The sequence below is a fragment of the Bos mutus genome, chromosome 10 (assembly GCF_027580195.1).
Source record: "Bos mutus isolate GX-2022 chromosome 10, NWIPB_WYAK_1.1, whole genome shotgun sequence".
NCBI classification, from domain to species: domain Eukaryota; kingdom Metazoa; phylum Chordata; class Mammalia; order Artiodactyla; family Bovidae; genus Bos; species Bos mutus.
In genome coordinates, this window is record NC_091626.1 from 79,082,786 (window position 1) to 79,108,746 (window position 25,961).

The following is a 25,961-nucleotide window of genomic DNA, read 5'->3' on the forward strand; positions in this document are numbered from 1 at the left end:
CCTTTCTGTTCGGAATTCCCAAGGCTAAATAACTCTAATAAAACCTGAAGAAATGATCTCACAGAATGCCAAGAGAATTAACTAGTTAACAGGCCCTGGCTGTGGGTAGACAGAGCAGGCTAGCACATAACAGAGGAGGTTTTTAATTTGGAAAGAGAAGTGTGAAAATTAGTATTACATCTTTCAGTGGGTTTTTATCTTCTCTTTTGATGCTGCGCCTGTGATTTTTCTCCCTCATTTGTGTGAATGAGCTCCCGAGAAATTTAGATTCAATGACTGATGAGATGCTACTCCTTCAAACATGCTATGGTTCCACGTAGATGGTTTTTACTCCCTGTATCTTGGTTTGGAGGGATATTTGCACAGAGAACCTGACCTTCCTTGTGGGGAAGAGGGAGGTCATGAGCACTCTCTTAGTATTTTGCTGGTAGAGATGGATACTGCTTTGGGCTGTTGCTGGGATGGTCTGCTCTGTACCATTTGAGTCAGTCAAATCATCAGAGCTACAGTTAATTGTAACCATGGCGTAGTAGGTAAATCCTGCAGTACAAGAGATGCAAGAGACACGAGTTCAGTCTCTGGGTGGGGAAGATCCCCTGGAGAAGGAAATGATGGCCCACTCCAGTATTCTTGCTGGGATAATCTCATGGACAGAGGAGCCTGGCAGGCTATAGTCCATGAGGTTGCAGAGTTGGACACAACTGAGCATGAGATTGTCTTGACTTGTAGGATAAAATAGGGGCCTTTCTGTATCATTGATCTGCTTAATAAAAAAAGAAAGCTAAACAATAATTATATATATAACACTGTAAATCACCTATATTTCTATTTTTCTTCAGAAGTATACTTAATCCCTTCTAATATCTTTTACTCATTCATTCATTTGTTTTTAATTGACATATAGTTGATTTATAATGTCATGTTAATTTCAGATGGACAGCACAGTTACGTATATGCACATTCCTCTTCTGATTCTTTTCCCATATAGTTCATTGCAAAATATTGAGTAGCGCTCTCTTTGCTATACAGGAAGTCCTTATTGGTTAACTGTTCAATGTGTGGCAGTGTGTATATATTGATTCCAATTTCCTAATTTCCCAACCATCTTATTTCCCAACCACCTATACTTCAATTTTTAAAAAGTTAAAAACAAATAAATGAATAAAAGCAATGAATAGTACTACTTAACTCTAAGTCAACTCAGGGATATACAATCTAAAATTATTAAAGGAAAGGTTCTTATCCCTAGGACCATAGATATTACAGTGACTAGAATTCTGCTTATGTTCAACACATGCATGGCCACCTATAGATGAGCTGTGATTTCAGAAGTTTGTTTGAAATATATTTACTTCTAAGTCACTCAAATTATGCAACATTGTGTGATCCCAAACATAAACATACCCCACCTCTAGGAAAGAAGAGTAACATTGCTTTCTCTATTTCCAGGTAGAAAATACAAGGCAAAGAAGCAGATGGATACCTGTTAGCTTTGGGACATCATTTAGCTATTCTGCCTCTCTTCCCAAATCAGCCACTGGGCAACTCTGAATAGTTCCCTTATCCATTTTGAGGCTTGTTTGTCCCTAGCTACAAAACTCTTCAGTTTCTTTAGGGAATGTAAAGAGCGTTATTAATTCAGAGTGGTTTTACTTACTCTTCTCTGAAGTTATCAGAAATTCATTCCTACTTGTCCAGGATGGGTTTGGGAGTGCATTGGGGAAAAAAGAGGAAGGATCCACAGGTTTCATGCATAGATAATTTCAGGTTCACTGAAAATAGTCAATAAATAGTCGCTGGCTGGTTGGCTAGCTTTCTGTTTTAAACTTCTCAGCCCATTGTTACTTTATGATTCACTGGTTTTGGATGTGTCTGCAAGATGTTAGTTTCTCCTGGTGACTCACTTATAGCTGACAGATCATCTTCCTATCCCCTGTACTTAGGAAAAGGAGTCTCATGAGGCAGTATTATAAATACCTAGCAAAAAAAGAGAAAAAGGGCATCAGGCTGTGTTCTAGAGAAACATACCTGATGAGGTATGCTCTTGAGAGTCCCTTTGACTGCAAGGAGATCAAACCAGTCAATCCTAAAGGAAATCAGTCCTGAATATTCATTGGAAGGACTGATGCTGAAACGGAAACTCCAGTGCTTTGGCCACTCAATGTGAAGAACTGACTCATTGGAAAAGACCCTGATGCTGGGAAATATTGAAGGCAGGAGGAAAAGGGAACGACAGAGGATGAGATGGTTGGATGGCATCATGGACTCAATGGACATGGATTTGAGCAAGCTCCGGGTGTTGGTGATGGACAGAGAGGCCTGGGGTGCTGCAGTCCATGGGGTCACAAAGAGTCGGACATGACTGAGCAACTGAACTGAACCTGATGAGGGGCCTGCATCATGACAAATGACTGGAGGGCCTCAGAATAACTGTGGCCTAGCTTTTGTATCCTTGATTAAAAGGAAATGAGGATACTTGCTTTCCCCCAGAATTTTCCTTTTATTGCATCCAGAGGTCACTCGTTTTCCCCTGAGATTCTGTATCTGTATCAGGGTATCTGCCAGTCTTCTCTGACTTCCCCAGTTGTCACCTCTGACCTGAGCCTGGAAAGGAGTTCTCCACTCTGACTGTGGTGGGTCACCTGGTGAGACCGCACCCAGCATCGCTCCCCAGAGATTGCCATTATTTGGCTCAGGATGGGGCCCTGGTGTCAGCATAGTTTAAAAGTGCTCCAGGTGATTCTCATGTCTCCATGGTTGAGCACCCCTGCTTTGCAGCAGAGACAGGTTTGGTCATTTCCTGTTGACTCATCGAAATGACAGAAATTGGAGAAAAAATAATATAGAATAAAAATGAGTTACTTCTTTTCATTCTCATCCAGACAGGCTAGGCTTTGAGTCCTGGATACCTGGGACTTCCTTTTGTCCTGAGGACTTTTATTTTCCAGAGTCTCTTCGAGGTGAAAATTGGAGTGGTCCTGATAGGGGATGGGTCCTGAGGCTTGGACGGGGGAGGCAAAGTTGCCAGACCTGGCAAAGCCTTGCTTTTGGAGGCGGGGGGAAAGAGCATGGCAGGGGCTTCATAGGAGCACCTCCAGCCCCGCCCATGTACTAGCCAGGAGATGGTAAGATGATGGGACTCAAGATGCTGATCCTGAAGCACCAAGACTTGGGGACCACAGTCTCTAAGAAGGGCGAAGAACTACTGGATTCCTGCCAGCAAATGGACCACACAGGCTTGGAAAATGGGTATCTTGACAGCAATTTGATGGACCAAGGACCAGCTGCTTTGCTCCAAATTTTATGGACTGTATAAATCTCCTGAGATTGTTATATAGCTCTGGGGAAGGGAAAGTTTCCCTGTACATGACTGAGATTGAAATCATTGCAAGTTAAAATCTGGAGCCAGATGTTACTATATTTAGAAAAAAAGGCAATATGGCATTATTTTTCACCTGAGATATGGAGTAAATTCTAATCTGTATAACAAAAAGAATCAAGCAATCAAATAACCCTATTTCATATGCTTTTAATTTTATTGGGTTTTCATTAGATTTTGGCTTGGCTAAGATTTCTGAGGACTTTTGCTAATTCTGATGTCACTTGCATTTTCTAAGCCTGTTCATAGAATGTAGTACACTCTGAAACTTAAAAAAAAAAATTCTTAGGTTCAGGCAGGATTTACGGACAAGCAGTGTGATCGTGATCTAGTAAACAGAGTGCCTGAAGAACCATGGACAGAGGTTCATAACGTCGTACAGGAGGCAGCAAACAGAACCATCCCAGGGAAAAGTAAATGCAAAAAGGCAAAGTAGTTGTCTGAGTAGGCTTTACAAATAGCTGAGGAAAGAAGAGGAGCAAAAAGCAAGGGTGAAAGGGAAAGGTACACTCAACTAAATGCAAAGTTTCAGAGAATAGCGAGGAGGAGCAAGAAGGCCTTCTTCAATGAACAATGTAAAGAAACAGAGGAAAACAGCAGAAGGGGAAAGACTAGAGATCTCAAGAAAATTGGAAATATCAAAGGAACATTTCATCCAAAGATGGGTACAAAAAAGGACAGAAATGGTAAAGACCCAATAGAAACAGAAGAGATCAAGAAGAGATGGCAAGCATACACAGAAGAACTGTGCAAAAAACGTCTTAATGACCCAGATAATCACAGTGATGTGGTCACTCACCCAGAGCCAAACATTCTGAAGTGTGAAATCAAGTGGGTCTTAGGAAACACTGCTGCCAATAAAGCTAGTGGAGGTGATGGAATTCCAGCAGAGCTATTTAAAATCCTAAAAGGTGATGCTATTAAAGTGCTGCACTCCATAGATCAGTGAATTTGGAAAACCGAGCAGTGGCCACAAGACTGGAAAAGGTCAATCTTCATCCCAGTTCCCAAGAAGGACAGTACTAAAGAATGCTCAACCTACCAACAGTTGAATTCATCTCCCATACTAGTAAGGTTATGCTCAAAATTATGCATGCCAGGCTTCAGCAGTACATGAACTGCCAGATATGTAAGCTGGGTTTAGAAAAGACAAAGGAACCAGAGATCAAATTGCCAACATTTGCTGGATCATAGAGAAAGCAAGGGAATTTCAGAAAATCGTCTACCTCTGTTTCATTGACTACACTAAAACCTTTGACTATGTGGATCATAACAAACTGTGGAAAACTCTTAGAGATGGGAATAGCAGACCACCTTACCTGTCTCCTGAGAAACCTGTATGCAAGAAGCAACAGTTAGAACCTTGTGTGGAAAAACTGACTGGCTCAAAATTGAGAAAGGAGTATGACAACACCTTTTATTGTCACCCTATTTAACTTATAAGCAGAGCACATCATGCAAAATGCTGGGCTGGATGAGTTACAAGCTAGAATCAAGATTGCTGGGAGAAATATCAACAACTTCAGATATGCAGATGATATCACTTTAATGGCAGAAAGTTAAGAGGAGGTAAAGAGCCTCTTGATGAGGGTCAATGAGGAGAGTGAAAAAGCCAGCTTAAATCTCAACATTCAAAAAACTAAGAACCTGGCTTCTGGTCTTATCTGTGGTAGATAGAAGGGGAATAGAAGGAAGAGGTGCCAGATTTCCTCTTCTTGGGCTCTAAAGTCACTGAGGATGATGGCTGCAGCCATGAAATTAGAAGACAGCTGCTTCTTGGCAGGAAAGCTAGGACAAAACTAGACAGTGAATTAAAAAGTGTATTAAAAAGCAAAGACATCACTTTGCCGACAAAGATCCATATAGTCAAGGCTATGGTTTTTCCAGTAGTCATGTACAGATGTGAGAGCTGGACCATAAAGAAGGTGGACCACCAAAGAATTGATGCTTTCAAACTGTGGTGCTGGAGAAGACTTGAAAGTCCCTTGGACTGCACGGAGATCAAACCAGTCAATTTTAAAAGAAATCAACCTGAATATTCACTGGAAGGACTGGTGCTTAAGCTCCAGAACTTTTGGCCATCTGATGCAAAGAACCAACTCATTGGAAAAGACCCTGATTCTTAGAAAGCTTGAGGGCAGGAGGAGAAGCGGGTGACAGAGGAGCAGATGGTTGGATGGCATAGCCAACTCAATGGACATGAATTTGAGCAAACTCTGGGAGTGAAAGGCAGGGAAGCCTGGCGTGCTGCAGTCCATGGGGTCGCAAAGAGTCTGACACAACTTGGCTATTGATCAACAGTATGGTAGTGAATGGCAGGGATGGGTTGTAGCCAAAAAGAATGACCCTGGGGCTTGAAGTTCTATTTGCATTTGACTAAGATAAAGAAACAATTGGGTGTTTATATCTTATTTAGGAAAGAGGAAACTACCCCTTGAATTAAAGTCTTCCAGCTATACCTCCACCTGCCCTAGTAAGGTGAGAAATTGAACAACAGCATGACAAGGTGGGAGTGGTGTCAGTTATTAAATTACTGAACTGCTTTCTTCACCAAAAGGCCTTGGTACAGTAGGAACGATGTGGGTTTGGAATCACACTGAACAAGATTTAAATCCCTACTCACTCACTCAGATGCATTTTTGTCTTCTCAGGACCTAGTAGTGCATGGCGTATAATAGGCATTAATGAATACTTCATAAATTAATGAATAATGGATGAACAAAAGCAATGACGTCTGACTCTAGGCTGTTACTTACCACTTCTGAGCCTATGCCCAAGTGGCTCTGCCTGTACGATGTGCATACTGATGACTAACGCGATGAGGTTCTTGAAATGTTACAAAATATGAAGTTTTTAAACCTGCACCTGGTGGGTTCTCCTCGTATTTAATTTGCCTACTAGCACATACCTTTCCTCAGTGCTGTGTATTCACTGATTGGTGATAGCAAGTTCCTCACTGAATTGAAAGCATCAAGTATGAGAAATTTTTGCACACAGTAGTCACCTTTTAACCCCAGATTAGACTCTGAGAATGAAACGCTGAGTTCTGCTCCAGGAGGATGTGTCCAGGTGAATCCCTGTTAATAGAAACAGGCTTGTCTTGGCTCCCATGAGTCCTCTGCTTTTTCGTGAGGTGTGTCTTATGATCCCGGACAGTGTCTGGTTTTGGCGCTCTAGGTCCACAGCTGTTTACTCAGCTCTGACCCACCATTCTGACCCACCCTTTCTCCCCACCTTCATGATTTTCATTTAACAAGCATATATGGCATGTTGGCCATATGGTTATTAATGTGGAATGTGAAAGTGTTAGCTGCTCAGTCATGTCTGACTCTACGACCCCATGAACTGTAGCTCACCAGGCTCCTCTGTCTATGAAATTCTCCGGGCAAGAATACTGGAGTGGTTAGCCATGCCCTTCTCCGAGGGATCTTCCCAACCCAAGGATCGAACCCAGGTTCCCCACTTTGCAGGCAGATTCTTTACCATCTGAGCCACCAGGGAATACCATACAAACAAGATGGAGATGAGCAGGATATTATCCTTGCCTGCCAAGCAGAAAAAGATCTGGTAAGGGAGATTTTAATAAGAAATCCAAGAGTTACAATATGGAGGAGTCAGTTCTCCCATAGAAACACATACAGGAGTTCAGTCAGGAGAGAGAAAATGTCAGAAAGGAGAGAGAAGTATCTCAACCATTCCTGTGTTCTTCTGTCTTACTCAGATTCATCTGATTCTGAATTATATCATCTTATATCATCGTCTCTGCAAACCACTGCCACCTAAAGCCTATTTGAGCTGATCTGTATGACCACATTGTCATCTACTTGGATTAGGGGCTCCAGGAGGGCAGACGCCTCACCTTTGTATATACCACTTCACCCCAGGCCATGAAACAGAATCTGGTGCAGCAGTAGGCACACAAGTATTTCTTGCATGACTGAATGTAAGCTGGATGAAATGGATATATTTTTTTTAAAGAAACTACCCCTGGACAGTTGATAGGGTTTTATGCACCATTAAATGATGAGAACACTTCTTTTGCCTTTAAGTGACCTATTTTCAAAGACTTTCCTTCTCAATGTCAGTCCATAAATTTCATTATAGTCTACTAACTTCATCAAGCATCTTTTTTGAGAGAGGAACAGTGTTCCCTAGCTATTAGATTGTGTATGGAAATTGCTAGATGCTTTGTTCTTGCTTTCAGATGCAACCTCTGTCAGTAAGTTGGTATGCACACAGAGTATAAGCTACATGTAGGGTATTTTAGTTCAGTTTGCTTTTTCTACAAATCTTAAAGGGGAAAATTCCAGAAAGTTCACCATCTGAGGCACTACCTTATGCCAGTAGAGAGAAACTCGATGCTTAGTTTATGTCTAAGAAACAGAAGCAGATGGTACTGTGGCCTACTCCCCCAAGCACAGGGATTGTTAGAAGATCTGATTTAAAATGGGTGAACTGCCACAGGTGAATTACATAGCCCAGGGAGGTGTTATACCTCAAGTCAGAGAGGTATAACAAAGATCCCAGAATCAATGGCAAAATTAAAGGAAACTGACTTAAAGACTAGATCTAATGTAAAAATGTAGGTATCACTGCACAGTTCATCAGGGTCTCCCAGTAGTGTCGTTGGTAAAGTCAGAATTGGATACTCTTTGTCTCTTTCTAGGGTTTCAAGGCTCATGGTTTCTCAAGATGAAGGTGGCTTGCAAATGCATCAGCAGTTATGATACAAACATGGGAAATTAAAAAGTGTGCTGTTCACACTCCCTATTTATTTTTTTAAAGCTTAACAATTTTTTTTAATTTTATATTGTAGTATAATTGATTTACAATATTGTGATGGTTTCAGGTGTACAAGAAAGTGATTTAGCTACACCTGTACATATATTTATTCTTTTTCAGATTCTTTTTCATTATAGGTTATTACAGGATATTGAGTGCTACACAGTAGGTCCTTATTGATTATCTATTTTGCCTAGAAAATCCCATCGACGGAGGAGCCTGGTAGGTTGCAGTCCATGGGGTCGCGAAGAGTCGGACATGACTGAGCGAATTCACTTTCACTTTTCACTTTCATGCATTGGAGAAGGAAATGGCAACCCACTCCAGTGTTCTTGCCTTGAGAATCCCAGGGACGGGGGAGCCTGGTGGGCTGCCGTCTATGGGGTCGCACAGAGTCAGACACGACTGAAGTGACTTAGCAGCAGCAGCAACTCTAATCTTAGTTCTTTGTAGGTTTTTTTTTTAGCTTTATTATGGAAAATTTTAAACATACAGAAGTAGAGAAAATAGTATAAGAAATCTCATGAACCCATTGCCTATCTTCCAGCTATTTTTAACTCATGGCCAATATTGTTTGTGCTTCCTTTCCATGTCTCCTTGCCACTTATTATTAGGATATACTCAGGCATTATATCAGAGAAGGAAATGGCAACCAACTCCAGTACTCTTGCCTAGAGAATTCCGTGGACAGAGCAGCCTGGTGGGCTGCTGTACATGGGATCGCCCAGAGTCAGACACGATTGAAGCGACTTAGCATGCATGCATGCATGCATCGGAGAAGGAAATGGCAACCCACTCCAGTATTCTTGCCTGGAGAATCCTAGGGACAGGGGAGCCTGGTGGGCTGCCGTCTATGGGGTCGCACAGAGTCGGACACAACTGAAGCAACTTGGCGGCAGCAGCAGGAGCAGTGGGTGTATGTTAATCCCAATCTCCTAATTTTCCCTTCCCCTCTTTCCTCTTTGGTAACTGTAAGTTTGTTTTCTAAGTTTGTGAGTCTGTTTCTGCTTTGTAAATAAGTTCATTTGTATCATTTAGGGAGGGATTCCACATATAAGTGGTAGCATGTGATGTTTATTTTTTTCTGTCTGACTTCACCTAATAAGATAATTTCTAGGTCCATCCATATTGCTGCAAATGGCAAGATTTCATTCTTTTATGGCTAATATTCCATTCTGTGTGTATATATACACACACACAGACACCCACAAATATCTATATCTATGTATGTATACACATGCCATATCTTCTATATCCATTCCTCTGTCGGTGGACATTTAAGTTGCTTCCATGTCTTGGCTATTGTAACAGTGCCGTAGTGAACTAGGGGTGCATGTATAGTTTCAAATATAGTTTTCTCTGGACACCTCATGTGAACAGCTGCCTCATTGGAAAAGACTCTGATGCTGGGAGGGATTGGGGGCAGGAGGAGAAGGGGACTACAGAGGATGAGATGGCTGGATGGCATCACTGACTCGATGGATGTGAGTCTCAGTGAACTCTGGGAGTTGGTGATGGACAGGGAGGCCTGGCATGCTGTGATGCATGGGGTCGCAAAGAGTTGGACACGACTGAGCGACTGAACTGAACTAAACTGGATATATGCTCAGGAGTGGGATTGCAGAGTCATATGATAATTCTATTTTTAGTTTTTTAAGGACCCTTCCTACTGTTCTGTATGGTGGCTGCACCAATTTACATCCCCACCTTTTCCAAATTAGGTTCAGAGCAATGTTAGATCCACAGACTTACCTTTCCCTGTCGTGACTATTATCAACCCTTGCTCCCTCTTATACATCAAACATCATGATTGCTATAGTAGTCTAGCTTTTTGTGCTCACTCTTTACCCCGGCTGATGTGTCTGAAGAAGAAAGAAACCAAAGGGGTATGTGTATGCTCCTGGGTATGGTCACTCACTTGCTTTGGGGGAGAATATTCAAAATATCAAGTTATGTACAATTTTATTGGGAAAAAAAAAGCAAACCTTCCTGTGGGGCCTGAAATTGCCTGGTACCAACTCGATCATTATTTTTCTACCCTGTGAGGATCGGAAATTTAAATAAATTGACCATTATTTCTTGGAGACGATGTTACAGGTCACTGCATTCTTCCATGTTGGCTAGCTGCCTAGTCTACCTGACGGAGTGAACTGCACCTGGGAACCCTAGGGCCTGCAGATCTCCCTAATCAGCTCAGGGAAGGCTTTCCCCGTTTGCCTTCTTCTCTGCAAGTTCCAAAAGGACCAAGCCATGGGGGAGGCTGTGGCAACTGTATCACCAGACTTCAAATTCAGTCTTCTTGGCAGTGGGAAAAGTTATCAAGAGAAAACAGGACACTTTTTCCAGGTCCCTGCCTGCAGGCTGTGGGTTGCTTCTTTTGTTTGTCAGCCTTTAACATAAGCCCTTAATCCCAGACGAGTCTGAGGAATGATTGCACAATTCCTGCAAAGGAACAAACCTCTAGTCTTTTTCTCGGGGCTGAGTACCTACCTTGTGGGGCTTCCCAGATGGCTGAGTGGTAAAAAGAACCCACCTGCCAACACAGAAGACTCAGGAGATGCAGGTTTAATCCCTGGGTCAGAAAGATCCCCTGGAGAAGGAAATGGCAACCCACTCCAGTATTCCTGCCTGGATAATCCCATGGACAGAGGAGCCTGACAGGCTACAGTCTGTGGGGTCGCAGAGAGTCAGACAAGACAGAGCGGCTGAGCACATACTCATGTACTTTGTATCAGGCTCTGTTGTACACACTGGAGATTTAGTGGTGCCAAAACAGTATCCATGGAGGTTACGTTCTAATGAGGAGGGAATAGATAAGAAACAAACAAGTACATGTTCTTAGGTGGTAAGTGCTAGTGGGGAAGGAAGGCAGATGAAGCAAGATGGAAAGTGCGGAGTGGGAATGGGGGTGTAATTTCATAGAGGGAGGGCCTCTCTGATAAACTGACACTGAGCAGACACCTAAGGGAAGTGAGGAAGGAGCCCTGTGGAGAACTGGAGAGGAGCATCCTTGGCAAAGAAAGAGCCAGGGCAAAGGGTGGGAGGGCGGAGTGTGCTTCAAAAATCTAAGCTCCTAGAACCAGGCCAGTACAGCTGAGACTAAGCAAGCAAAAGAAGAGAGATCAAAGGCAAGTGGGGCTGGTTTTAGGACCACAGTAAGAATCCTGCCATTTTCCTGAGTAAGACAGAAGGCCACTGAAGAGTTTTGAGTAGTGGGGAGATAGGATCTCAGTAAAAACCTTCCTCTAGCTAGTGTGTAGGGAAGAGAGATGAGGGGGAAATAAGTTCAGAGGTGCTTGCAGTAATCATGTCAAGAGGTGATGGTGTGACCAGGTGGTGTGGTGAGGAGGATGCAAGCTGGTCCAGTCACATAGATTTTGAAGATAGATTTGGTAGGATTTGTTGCTGGTGTGGAAGTGAGTTGAGAAAAAAATGAATTAATTCAAGATTTTTCTTTTGCCTGAGTACCTGAAGAATGGAGTTGCCATGTCCTGAGATAGACCATCAGGAGGAACACACAAGGGACATGATTATGAGTTGAACCTGTTAAGCAATTGGAGATAAAAGAAGTTTAAGCACGTTATACAAATTTGAGAGTCATTAGTATTAATGACTGGAGCTTCCTTGGCAGCTTCAGTGATAAAGAACCTGCCTGCCAATGCAATAGACCAGGGTTTGATCCCTGGGTCAGGAGGATCCCCTGGAGAAGGAAATGGCAACCCACTCTAGTATTTCTTGCCTGGAAAATCCCATGGACAGAGGAGCCTGGCAGGCTACATACAGTCTATAGGCTTGCATAGTGTTTAGACACAACTTAGTGACTAAACAAGAACAATATTAATGACTACACATGATTTTTAAAGCCATGAAACCAAATGATATCACCAGGGAGGAGAGTTCAGGTAAGGAAAAGAACTCTGAAGAATAATGTGGGGGCACAGCTCCCGCATTACAGAGGAGAAGATGAGGCGTGGCCAGCCAAGGAACCTGAGAAGGAGATGCTCTCGAATAGGAGCAACATGCAAGAGAAAGTCTACCCTATGAGCCGAATGATGACTGTATTTTACAAAGGAAGGAATTATCAACTCTATCAATTTTGTCTCTTGGATCCTGGCATTTCCATTTTATTGCATTGTGCAACAAGCAATGAGTAGTAAGGAATCAGAGATAGTAGCTTAATAATTTTTAAAATGGGATTAAGAATATCTGTAGGTCTCATTGAGCCATTGTAGAAGTGAACAGGATATTGCAGAGCCTTATATAACATTCCAACTGTTTCCATGTTGACATTCTAGACTCTACAAGGAAGGAAATGCAGAAATATCTTCATGATGCAATTTTTATATGTCAGTATTTTGTTAATATTACTAATTTTCAATATATATGGTTCTTTCATTAAATTCACAAGTATGTGCTTTTCTACTCAGTGCCAGCCACTATGCCAGACACTGAGGATTCACAGGGAAATGAGAGGTTCCTGCCCCTGAGGAGCTTAGAATCTGAGGAAGCAAATAGTTAAAATGATTGATACCTAGGGCACAGTAGACTGCCAGTACTGTTAATCCTTCTGAAACAGTCTGTAGATGGTCCTGTCATCCCAATAACCCACTTATTTTTCATTTAAGAGATGCTTTTGGGTAAAGCCTTGGAATAAGCTCTCTCACCCATGTCTGTATATATATTTAGCAGATAGCTCTAACTGTATCAGTTCCCAAAATAGTGCCTGCTGTTCAAGAAGAGTGGCGAGGCCACATATTCCTTTTTAAAGCAATAAATGGTTATGGATTGTCCTCTGCAGTCCTGTCTGCACTTAAAGGTAGGCCATGAAATCTGATGGACTGCGCTCTGTCCCACATGCCCCTGCTCACGAGCTGCTCAGCACCGGTGATGTGCACAGCTAACTATAGGGCTGTCGTCAACTGCCTAATGCCCGACCTTAAATAGGGCTCTCAGCCATTTTGTTTTGTCCCAAAGAGTCCTCTACAAATGACCCAGAGAGAAGAGAGGGAGCCAGGGTGCCCCCATCCATCAACTCCAAGATGGCAAACACAGACCTTCTCTGGCCCTGGTGCTGGGAGTCGGGGTATAAGAAAGAAGCAGCAGGAATAGAACAGGCAAGCTCCATTCATTTTCAAGTTCAAAGTTCTCTAGCGGGGTATGGGAAGAACGTTGTCAGAGGCAACCTGTGATAATAGGACATCTCAGCCAAGAGAGCCAAAGGCTGTATATTCTTGTTCGGGGACAATCACTCAGCACCACCCAGGCTGGAGCTATGACAGGAATAGCCAGCGCTTGTGAACCACATGGCTTGGGGGGATGCTGATATACGATATACCTTGGATTTTAATCATCCCCCCACCCACCCTGCACTGCTACAAGTTTAGGGATGATGTTCACTCCTTCCATCGTTATAGTCATGGGACACTGAGAAATTTGATTTTATTTGATTTTAAGGTCTCTGGCTGTTTTCTCTGGCATCATGCTCTCTGATTTGGTTACTTTTTGAAGTTGGATCACCATGTGAGAGGGCCAGGATATATTTATTTTTATCAACACCATCACCATGGGCCTTAGAATCAGGAAGACGTATTTCAAATCTATTGCTAAGGTCACTCTCTTGGAGTCAAGAGCTGTTTTGGCATCATGATCAGGAGGACAGGCTCCTGATTCATGTAATCCCAGGTTCAAGGTTGGAAACTGTTACTTACATGTGGTGTGATGCTAGGCAAGTTAATTATGCTCTCTATGCTTCAGCCTCTTTATCTATGAATAGAGAGAATATTAGGGAAGTTGTAAGGACTAAACTGAGGTGCTGGAACATGGTGTCACATGGTGACTGTTCATTAAATGTTTATTCATTAAAATTAGCTAAATCCTCAGAGCTTTGGTTTCCTCATTCTTAGAATGGTTGTGTTGTTATGAGTGTTATATCATCTAGGAGGGGAGGCTAGATTTCAGCAGAGTGTCTGGTATAGAATGAATGGTTATTATTATCAGCAATAATAATTAAGCAACAGAAACTAAGAAATTTTGAAATGGGCTCCAAAGCCTCATTATGGCTTCTTCCCCATTCCTTCTTTATGTCAATATCTATTCTCTTTTTATAACTTTACTCAGTTCTGACTCATCAGTGAAGCAGTGACCCCTTCTACAAAAACTATTGTTCCATGAGAGTAATCTCTTCTTTTAATCAGATTTTGTATTCCAATCAGCCAACATGATTTTACCAAACACATTACATTCCCAGCTTGGATGGGGAAGCTGTTTTCTGCTCTAACAGAGTTTGTAATTAACTGGGGTTGCAAGGTGGAAACACGCCCACTTAATAAGTTATAATTGGGTGAATGATGTGTTTAAGGCACCATGCTTGTGAGTATCCCAATAGGTGTAAAGGTGAACCAGATGGGGACCCTGCCTTCAAGGGGTAAATGGCCAACTGAGAGAAGTTGGGAAAGAGAATGTGGATACAGTCTGTCCAGACTGGATACCAGGCTCCACCCCTTGCCACCCGGAGACCTTAGGCAAGTTACTTAACTGCTCTGCACAGGGGCTTCTCATCTGTCACATGGAGATTACAATAGTACCTACATCACAGCATTGACATGAAGTTTAAATGGGTTATTGTCCATAAAACACAGTGCCTGTTACACAGTCAGAGATCAGCAAATGTGAGCCATTTCCAAATACATAACTGGGGATACGGCATATTGTGAATAATCATTATGCAAGAGGACAGTAATAATTGCTATGGAAGTTTGGCAGGAGAGGCATAGTGACCTGGACTTCATAAAGAATATGATATTTAAGCTGAGCTTGGGAGGCCAGCGAATCTGTGATCACAGAAAAATGGCAAATCAAGGCACAGAGGTAGAGATGGCAAAGACGTCTGTAGGGAAGAAGTTGGAACGTGGAGGTCCTTATATACTGGTTTAAGAAATTTATATTTGTTTTGTGGACAGTGTAGAGTCATTGTGGATTTTCAGCAGGAAAATGATGAAGTCAGGGCTGTGCCTCCAGTAAAAGACCAAAGGAAGACTGCTTTGGGTATTGTTATAGCCTTGTTCTGAGCTCTAGAGCTCCAGTGTTTGCTTCCTCTGGTCCATATGTTGCAGAAGAGGGGAGAGAGAAGACTCAGATAGAAGGTGATGGTGTTTGAGCCTGGGCTGAAGAGGGGTTGGATATGTCATTGACAAATACAGGAATCATAATAAAAAGATGAATATTCATGTATCATGAATACATGATACAATGGAACACATTGGTTTGAGGTGTTGAGAAGTCCATGGATCAATAGGTGGAGATTTGGAACTATAGAATGCCATCAGGTTGGAGGTGTGTGTGAGTGTGTGTGTGCTAAGTTGCTTCAATCGTGTCTGACTCTTTACAACCCTATGGACTGTAGCCCACCAGGCTCCACTGTCCACGGGATTCTTCAGGCAAAGATACTGGAGTGGGTTGCTATGCCCTTGTCCAGGGGATCTTCCCAACCCAGGGATCATCTCTTATGTCTCCTGCATTGGCAAGCAGGTTCTTTACCACTAGCCCTACTGGAAGTACAGATGGCATAATGACTCTCAGAATAAACCTGGAAGCCTGAAGAATGAGTGAGATTTCTAAGGGAAAATGACAAAGACCCATCCTTGAGTGATCCCTATATTTAGGGGTGGCAGGAGAAAGAGAACATGGGAAGGATCCATCGGAAAGGGAGGAGAACTAGGAGAATATGGAGTTGAATGAAGGAAGGAAGGATTTCAAGAGTTGAACAAAGGAAGGAGGGATTTCAAGGAGGAGCATTCCATGAACTCTGAGCAAGACTTATTTGGGAGATGGTAGGCAATAGGAATGAAGGAAGATAAGACGAGAGGTGGAGGGGAGAACTCAGTGGTGGAGACATTTTCAAAGCCAGGCCGAGACCTTTTGACTTATTTGGTAAAAGAAGGAAAACCTTCTGCGGTCTTATGCAGATAATTTCTTGGGGCCCCAGGAGATTCATAACGCCCACCCAAGGACAGAGGCTGGGTCTGAAAGGTCTTACTGTTTCTGATTATTATGCCCTCCAGACTAGTGCTTTCTTCCCTTTAGTTTGCCTCTCTTTCTATTATAGATGGAAGCTATTATTATTTGATATTGACTGAGTTAAGTCTGCTATAAGTCCTATGAAAAAGGAAAAAATTTATGATTGTGTTTCAGTGAAGCAAGGTTCAAACAAGTTGAGAATGTTACCAAAAATAACCCTCATAAATTTATTTATTGTTTGTTTTGATTTTTATTGGAGTATGGTTGCTTTATACTGCTGTGTCAGTTTCTGCAATACAGCAACATGAATCAGCTGTACTGATTCATACATATTCATGTACACATATATCCCCTCTGAACGGAATTTCCTTCCCATTTAGGTCACTGCAGAGCATCGAGTAGAGTTCTCTATGCCATATAGTTAGGTTCTCATTAGGTGTCTATTTTGTACATAGTATCAACAGTATGTATATATGTCAATCCTGATCTCCTAATTCATCCCACTCCCCTTTTCCCCCTTGGTATCCACATGTTTGTTCCCTGTGTCTTGATTTCTACTTTGTAAATCATCTATACCATTTTTCTAGATTCTACTTATATGATTTAGTACACAATATTTTTAAAACTCCCCAAACTTCAAAGTTGTGATGTTTTATCTTTCCAAAAAATCAATCATTTTCCTTGCTCAGGTGGAGAAAATAATGACGATGGCAGTGTGCTCTCTTGGAACCGGCCAATTTGCTGAAGGGGAAAGCAAGAATAGTGCAATGAGAAAGCAAGCAAGAGAGAAGAGTGCATCTGTATAGTAAAAGTCCAGTTTTGGATTTTAGAACTGGATTCATTCTAGGTCATGACAAGGAAGTTTCATTAGAGTGTGTTACCAAAGCAGAGGGGCAATCATTAGGTCAAGGTATTCATTTCGAATTTGGAAAACTCAGCAGTGGCCACAGGACTGGAAAAGGTCAGTTTTCATTCCAATCCCTAAGAAAGGCAATGCCAAAGAATGCTCAAACTACTGCACAATTGCACTCATCTCACACGCTAGTAAAGTAATGCTCAAAATTCTCCAAGCCAGGCTTCAGCAATATGTGAACCATGAACTTCCAGATGTTCAAGCTGGTTTTAGAAAAGGCAGAGGAACCAGAGATCAAATTGCCAACATCCACTGGATCATCAAAAAATGCAAGAGAGTTCCAGAAAAACATCTATTTCTGCTTTATTGACTATGCCAAAGCCTTTGACTGTGTGGATCACAATCAACTGGAAAATTCTGAAAGAGATGGGAATATCAGACCACCTGACCTGCCTCTTGAGAAACCTATATGCAGGTCAGGAAGCAACAGTTAGAACTGGACATGGAACAACAGACTGGTACCAAATAGGAAAAGGAGTTCGTCAAGGCTGTATATTGCCACCCTGCTTATTTAACTTCCATGCAGAGTACATCCTGAGAAACGCTGGGCTGGAAGAAGCACGAGCTGGAATTAATATTGCTGGGAAAATATCAATAACCTCAGATATGCAGATGACACCACCCTTATGGCAGAAAGTGAAGAGGAACTAAAAAGCCTCTTGATGAAAGTAAAAGAGGAGAGTGAAAAAGTTGGCTTAAAGCTCAACTTTCAGAAAACAAAGATCATGGCATCTGGTCCCATCACTTCACGGCAAATAGAAGGGGAAACAGTGGAAACAGTGGCAGGCTTTATTTTTTGGGACTCCAAAATCACTGCAGATGGTGACTGCAGCCATGAAATTAAAAGACTCTTACTCCTTGGAAGAAGTTATGACCATCCTAGACAGCATATTCGGAGAAGGCAATGGCACGCCACTCCAGTACTCTTGCCTGGAAAATCCCGTGGACGGAGGACCCTGGAAGGCTGCAGTCCATGGGGTCACTGAGGGTCGGACACCACTGAGTGACTTCACTTTCACTTTTCACTTTCATGCATTGGAGAAGGAAATGGCAAACCACTCCAGTGTTCTTGCCTGGAGAATCCCAGGGACGGGGGAGCCTGGTGGGCTGCCGTCTATGGGGTTGCACAGAGTCGGACATGACTGAAGCGACTTAGTAGTAGTAGTAGTAGACAGCATATTAAAAGGCAGAGATATTACTTTGCCAACAAAGGTCTGTCTAGTCAAGGCTATGGTTTTCCCAGTAGTCATGCATGGATGTGAGAGTTGGACTATAAAGAAAGCTGAGCATCAAAGAATTGATGCTCTTGAGCTATGGTGTTGGAGAAGACTCTTAAAAGTCCCTTGGACTGCAAGGAGATCCAACCATTCCATGTTAAAGGAGATCAGTCCTGAATGTTCACTGGAAGGACCAATGTTGAAGCTGAAACTCCAATCCTTTGGCCACCTGATGCGACCTGACTCATTTGAAAAGACCCTATGCTGGGAAAGATTGAAGGCAGGAGGAGAAGGGGACGACAGAGGGTGAGATGGTTCGATGGCATCACCAACTCAATGGACATGAGTTTGAGTAAACTCCGGGAGTTGGTGATGGATATGGAGGCCTGGGATGCTGCAGTCCATGGGGTTGCAAGGAGTTGGACACGACTGAGCAACTGAACTGAACTGATTCATTTTGAATAGATTGTCCACAAGAACCTTGAAATTACTTGAGATGATGATTAAAGCAGAGTGGAGAAAGGCTGTGGGCTGGCCTGTCAGATGTCAGCTCCGTTATTACAATATTAACATATCACCTCTTACAAAACCTGGTGTACTTCATGATACCCTGGAAGAATTCTTTGCCCTTGGAAGGCACTCAATAAATGTGAGTTGAATTCACACAAAAATGTTTATCAAATTCCCCAATTGTCATTAAGAGTCAGATAAAGGATGGGAGAAGTAACTAGTCTGTTGATAGATTGCCAAAGAAGATGTGGAGATTGGCTATCATGTGTCTCAAAATAGAAGATTTTGGGCACCTGAGTTGAAGAGTAATCATCTGAGTTGGCAGTGAGGATTGTGAGGGGAGCTAGAGTTTCTGGAAGAAAAGATAGCAAAAGTGGGAGAATTTGCAGCCTTCAGTTAACGGGGCTTCCTCGGAAATAGCATTATCTGGAAATTCCCAGATTTGCTTTAAAGCAAAGGGATAAAGGAAGAGAGATAACAAGAGGGGAGAAAGCATACATCAGTATAGGGATGAGTAAACTAAATAGAGTTGGTAATGGCCTAGAAGGGGTTGTGTTCTGTGTTCCACTAGGGAGTGAGAGAATTAATGAAATGAGTTAAATTAACTCATCTCATGATTCCAAATGGTGCAAAGATTTCCGCGTCAAGCACTCTTTGGCTCCAGATGTCTGTCTGTTGAAGGTTTGTGGTGCTAATAGCTGCTGTCTGGAGGGAAGGCAGGTACAGGCTGCTATGCCAGGTGGTGTCTACAGCCAGGTCAGTCCAAGCTGTACAGTTCCAGACAGCAGGTGGAAAAAAGTGAACATGTTTGGAGAAGGGTAAGTTGGTCCAGAGCCTCACAGTCACGTGTATCCCCCAGAGTGCTGACTTGGACAGTGCCTGCATGTGAATGCTCTTCAGGAAGTGGTTACTGAGCCAGGGCAATTCCTTTATTTCGTGAGTTGATTGGTAGCCTAGGTTATGAGGATGTGAATTACAGCACAGGTCAATTTCAGAAGACAAATAGATCCCTGAGGCAGCTAGTGCAAGATGGTTTGGGCACTTTAGGGTGGAAAGAACATGGGAAAGGTGATTCTCTAAGACACATATTATAAAGAAAACTTTGTTGACTTTCCCTTTGTGAGAAATCTGGTCCATAGATCCAGTTCTGTGATTTCCAAATGCGTGTTTCCATTGGTGAATGGTACGTGGGTAGGAGATACTTAAAGTATTTCTCAACAGGTCTTCTTGACATTTTGGATGGAAAAATTATGTGTTTTGAGGACTGCCTCTTGCAGTACAGACCATTGAACTGCCACGCCCATTTCGTGGCACCTTTCTGAAGTTTTGACAACTCAGAATCCTCCCCCATTCCCTGTGCCCCCCAGGGGGATGGTATTGGGTCTGGGATCTGGAGCATACTCTGCCTGGGGAAAAACTTCATTTTTTTCAGAGATCCCCCTGAGCCCACATTTCGAGAGAAGTGATATTCTGGAGTTTTCTTCTGTCTCAACTCAAATGAAGACTGAATTCTGAAGCAGAGGCCTGAATTTATTACTGACTCAATTTAGTGATGAACAGTGACATTTCAGGGCTAGTGAAAGGATGGAGCCCTTTTTATCCCCTCAATGTTCACCTCATATGTCTGTGATTTGTGACGTCTCAAATTTCCCTGTCGCCGCTGGCCAATCCCTGGGCATTGCAGACCTCTTTGTGGGGGTTGGTCCTACTGAATCTCTTCATGCTCCCACCACATAGAGGATTTCATTTTTCCATGTGACTAGATGTGTTGTAGGCACCGTGGAGGAAAAAGCATGTCTATTTAGTGTGCCTTTCCAGTACTGTAGGATAGGATTAACACTAAGACAAGGGGATCTGGAACTGAGACGAGAAACAGGAGAGCAAGTGCTGAGAAGAAGCACTTACACCTGGGGTGCCTCTGGTTCCCCCTTTAATTCAACTATGCCTGGAAGTCTTCTTTGATGTTTGAAACCCGAGGTCAGGTGGCGGTGGAGAGAGAGCATGTGGACTGACAGGTTGGAGGAGCAAGGATGGAGGGATGGGTAAGGAAGAGGTTTGCCGCTCCTGGTCAGGCAGGGTTGTGCAGGGGGTGATCATGTTCCTGTAAATGGAGGTCAGCCTCATTTCTGGACCATCAAGCAGAGGAATGCCACTCAAACAAGGTGTCTGCAATTGGAGGAGGGCTGCTTTTGAGGCTGCCGCCTAGGAGGAAAGTCCTCTCCTTGGCTTTTCTTTTTGACCACTCGTCCTTCCAGCCTGGATCCTCAAGGCTTCTCTCAGTCTTCCTTTCCTTTTAATCTTCCTTAGATGCATATCTAAAATGCATCTCCTTTCCCATGTAGATTATTACAGAGTATTGAGTAGAGTTCCCTGTGTTATATATGCTTGTGTTTATCTGAGTCACTTTGCTGTACACCTGAAACTAACACCACATTCTCAGTCAGCTATAACTCAATATAAAAGAGAATTTAAAATTAAAGGCATCTGCTGGTATCCTCCACAGCCTCCTCTGTCATCTCCGAATGCGTTTCACTGCATACACCCCTCTCCTCCAACAAAGTATGTCTCTCCAGCCTGTCATAGAATGGACCTTCCCTCCACAGATCCTGCCTCCCTCTGATCTCTGCTGCCATCTCAGTTTCCCTCATTGTTTAATTGTTTATTTGGAGAAATTGCTTAGGTTTAGTTTAAGGTTCCCTCAAGGGTTGAAATCCTCTGCTTACCTGGATGGTGTGCAGTTTGTACGTTTCAGAAGGGAGGCTCACGCTGTGAACTTAAGTAGTACCTCTCTTCCAAGTCCTTGCTACCCCACTCCCCAGAGATGAGTAGAATCCTGACTCAGGGGAGGAGCTCAGGTATGCCATGAGAAGAACAAACTCTCCTTTATCTAATATTCAAAGGCATGTGCCCTCAGCAGACCTGATGAAGATGCAGCAGGGTGCCTTAGGGGCTTGGCTCTGTGTTGGGAGGTAGTCCCTTGCTCCTCACATGGGTCTCTGTTCCCCTGGCAGGAAGATGAAGTGGTCCTCCAGTGCATCGCCAACGTTCACAAGGAGCAGAGGAAGTTCTGCCTGGCAGCCGAGGGACTCGGGAATCGCCTGTGCTTCTTGGAACCCACTTCAGAAGCCAAGGTGAGATTAACCGTCTGCTCTGCACCTTCCCTCTTGGCCTCCCAAGCAGTCGTCTGGGAATGGGACTGCTGGGAAGTGATGATGAGGGTGAGGAGGGTGGTGAGGAAGAAATTCGAAAGACATACTTATTTTTGAAATGGGAAGCAGATCCCATAACTCTCCCCAGCCTAGAAAGTTATACAGTGGAAGCCCAGAGGAATGCGAAGAATTAATAGTACCTATCTTTAAGTGTTCAGCAGCACATGGGGGAGACGCCTTGAGGTCACTGTCAGTCTTCAGGGAGAAGATGCTTTTATTATGCCCCAAACACCTTCCTTGTTGTTAATTCCTAGAAATCTAAGTGTGTTTTCTTTACTCCCAGCTATCATTTTATTGCCTCAGCGATTCGTGGGTCCTTGGGCCTGTGTCTCACAACAAGCTCATCACTTTCAGTTGCGACTGTGCTGAGGTGGTTGTAACTGCCTGCTGTGACCCAGGGGCAGAAAGGAATGTTTGCCCTGGTCCCCGCCTGTGTGGGGGCATGTAGTGTTCTCTCTCCTCAGTGAAACTTTGCTTCCTCCATTTTCATTTGCTTTCTACTTTTCACAAACTGTATGTCAGGTGGATCTGTGTGCCCGTATTCTCACAGTACTTTGCAGTCCTGGAAAAACCTTTGTATCAGTCAGGGTTTTCTAGAGAAACAGAAGCAATAGGATCTCTTCCTTTTTCTGGACAGGTGGATGGATGGATACAGATTTATTTTAAGGAATTGACTTATGCAGTTTTGAGGGCTGGGAAATCTGAAATCCATAGGTCAGATCAACTAGAAACTCAAGAGTTGAATCTGTCTTAAGGCAGACATTTTTTTCCTCCAAGAAACCTCAGGTTTTATTCATAAGGCCTTTGAATGATTGGAGAAAGCCCACCCACATTATCAAGGGTAATAATCCCTTTTAAAGCCAACTGATTGTAGATGTTAATTATATGTACAAAGTATCTTCACATCAAAATCTTGATTGGTGTTTGATTAAATAACTGAATGCTATAGTCTAACCAAGTTGGCATACAATTATCCATCACCACACCCCCATACTCAGTTTTTCCTATAGAATGTTTTAAATCAGAAAATGGTTATACTTTCCAGCAAAGCCGCCTGATTAGTATGTCATTTCTCCATGTTAACATATACAGCACAGACACATGCAGTTTGGCCAAATCCTAGAACATCAAGCGTGCCCCATGGTGGCCACGCCTCCCTGAAGCCCCTCTGCTCTTCATCACTTGCCTCTCTCCCATGTAGGGAGGTCCCTGGTCCACGAGCACAGGCATCTGTCAGTAGCACCAAGGACAGAGTCACATTCAAATAAATGGCAGAGCAAAGAGACAAAGAAGATTTTTATCTTTTAGAGGTCTTAGGTTTTATTTCCCTAAGGTCTTTCCTCATTTACTTTTGCTCTTAGTTAGGTATTTTTCTCTTCATTCCCAGCAGTCTGGGATAATAGGAAAATCATTAGATTATAAGTAAAGAAGTTGATTCTCAGCCATTAGCTCATCATGTGACCATGAGCAAGGCACTCAGTCTTGTTTCCAGCTTCTTCATCTTCCAGATAAGATTCAGTCTGGTGTAATGAAAAGAATATTGGTCTGAATTAGAAACCCATGGTACCATTTGCTAGTCATCCATTGAGTAAGGTATAGGACATTGGTTTAGGGCATTGCTCTGGAGCCAGACTCTGAGTCTGAATCCTGTGTTCACCACTCACCAGCTAAGCTAGGGCCTTGAGCAAGATACCTCACCATTCTGAACTTAGTTTTCTTCATCTGCTTAATGGAAATTTAGTAGTAACAACTTAAGAATGTTGTTATTAAGATTTAAATTAGTTAATATTTGTTTAGCAGTCCATGGGGTCGCACAGAGTCGGACATGATGGAAGCGACTTAGCAGCAGCAGCAGCAGCAGCAAACTCTATTTCAGTTCAATTCAGTCTCTCAGTCGTGTCCGACTCTTTGCGACCCCATGAATCACAGCATGCCAGGCCACCCTGTCCATCACCAGCTCCCAGAGTTCACTCAAAATCATGTCCATCGTGTCAGTGATGCCATCCAGCCATCTCATCCTCTGTCATCCCCTTTTCCTCCTGCCCCCAATCCCTCCCAGCATCAGAGTCTTTTCCAATGAGCCAACCCTTTGCATGAGGTGGCCAAAGTACTGGAGTTTCAGCTTTAGCATCAGTCCTTCCAATGAACACCCAGGACTGATTTCTTTTAGAATGGACTGGTTGGATCTCCTTGCAGTCCAAGGGATTCTCAAAAGTTTTCTCCAGCCCCACAGTTCAAAAGCATCAATTCTTTGGCACTCAGCTTTCTTCACAGTCCAACTCTCACATCCATACATGACCACTGGAAAAACCATAGCCTTGACTAGAAGGACCTTTGTTGGCAAAGTAATGTCTCTGCTTTTCAACATGCTATCTAGGTTGGTCATAACTTTCCTTCCAAGGAGTAAGCAGTCTTTCAATTTCATGGCTGCAATCACCATCTGCAGTGATTTGGGAACCCCCCAAAATAAAGTCTGACACTGTTTCCACTGTTTCCCCATCTATTTCCCATGAAGTGATGGGGCCAGATGCCATGATCTTAGTTTTCTGATTGTTGAGCTTTATGCCAACTTTTTCACTCTCCTTTTTCACTTTCATCAAGAGGCTTTTTAGTTGCTCTTCACTTTCTGCCATAAGGGTGGTGTCATCTGCATATCTGAGGTTATTGATATTTCTCCCGGCAGTCTTGATTCCAGCTTGTGCTTCTTCCAGCCTAGCGTTTCTCATGATGTACTCTGCATATAAGTTAAATAAGCAGGGTGACAATATACAGCCTTGACGTACTCCTTTTCCTATTTGGAACCAGTCTGTTGTTCCATGTCCAGTTCTAACTGTTGTTTCCTGACCTGCATACAAATTTCTCAAGAGGCAGGTCAGGTGGTCTGGTATTCCCATCTCTTTCAGAATTTTCCAGAGTTTATTGTGATCCACACAGTCAAAGGCTTTGGCATAGTCAACAAAGCAGAAATAGATGTTTTTCTGGAACTCTCTTGCTTTTCCATGATCCAGCGGATGTTTAACCATTGGCTATTGTGATTTACTAGTACCTAGGCCAGATTACCTAAAACAAATTAAAGAGAACTATGTATCATAACCTAAGAATTCTTTGCATCCCTCAGGTGTAAAATAATAACCCATACCACTCAGAAGTGCATCAGGGATGAGAAAAACCCTTGCTAACACCCACTTGACTGATCGTTCTTATTTTGGTTTTTCATTTTAAATTTAAAACAAGATAACACAACTGAAGAAGTTTTGTAAGACATGTGTCATCTATGACTGTATTCCCTGTCCCAACTATTTTCATTTTTGTTTTTCACTCTGGCCTTTGTCCACATGTACCCATATATTTTCAAAGTCACACTCATCATGGATATTCAGACCTTCTGCCTTTTTTCTTTCACATTTCATCCAGTTCCATATTGCTATGTAATCTTCATGGTTATTAAAGAAAAATTCATGTACGTGGTTTTTGTTGGTTTACTCTTGCTTCCTGAATTATTTTCCAGGAGAAGAATTAATGGCAACAGAGTATAAACAACATTAAATTGGTTTTCCAAAAGGATAAACCAGTTGTTAGAGTTGGCACCCATGCTATCATTGCATGAGTGTGTGTCTCTTCTGTATGTAGTATGAAGAAAGTGCACCATGAGGGCTTCTCACAGAAAAACAGGATAAGTTCGTGGAAAGGATAGATAGGTCTTCAGAATTTCCTGTCACCACTCCTGGGAGCAGCCTGCTAGATTAACCCATTTTATGTGGCTCCAGGCTTTCCTATAGTCGGCTCCAGCTGTGCACACCCCTCTTCTGTCCTGTTCCCTCCCTTTTCACTAGCTATTTCTCCTAACTCTCTACCATCAGATTTCACAACCAATGGTGCCATTCTTACGCTCTTGGAAACTAATGTTAACCATGCAATAAAATGAGAAGGTGTGT

At 42.8% G+C, this 25,961-nt stretch overlaps 1 protein-coding gene across 1 annotated transcript in view; it reads left to right on the forward strand.

Moving 5' to 3' along the window:
• The window catches only part of RYR3 (ryanodine receptor 3), a 457,031-nt gene that overhangs the window by 58,361 nt on the left and 372,709 nt on the right, over positions 1 to 25,961 (forward strand). The window contains 1 exon segment of the mRNA XM_070378270.1: positions 21,829 to 21,948. Within this exon segment, the coding sequence (XP_070234371.1) occupies positions 21,829 to 21,948 (120 nt within the window).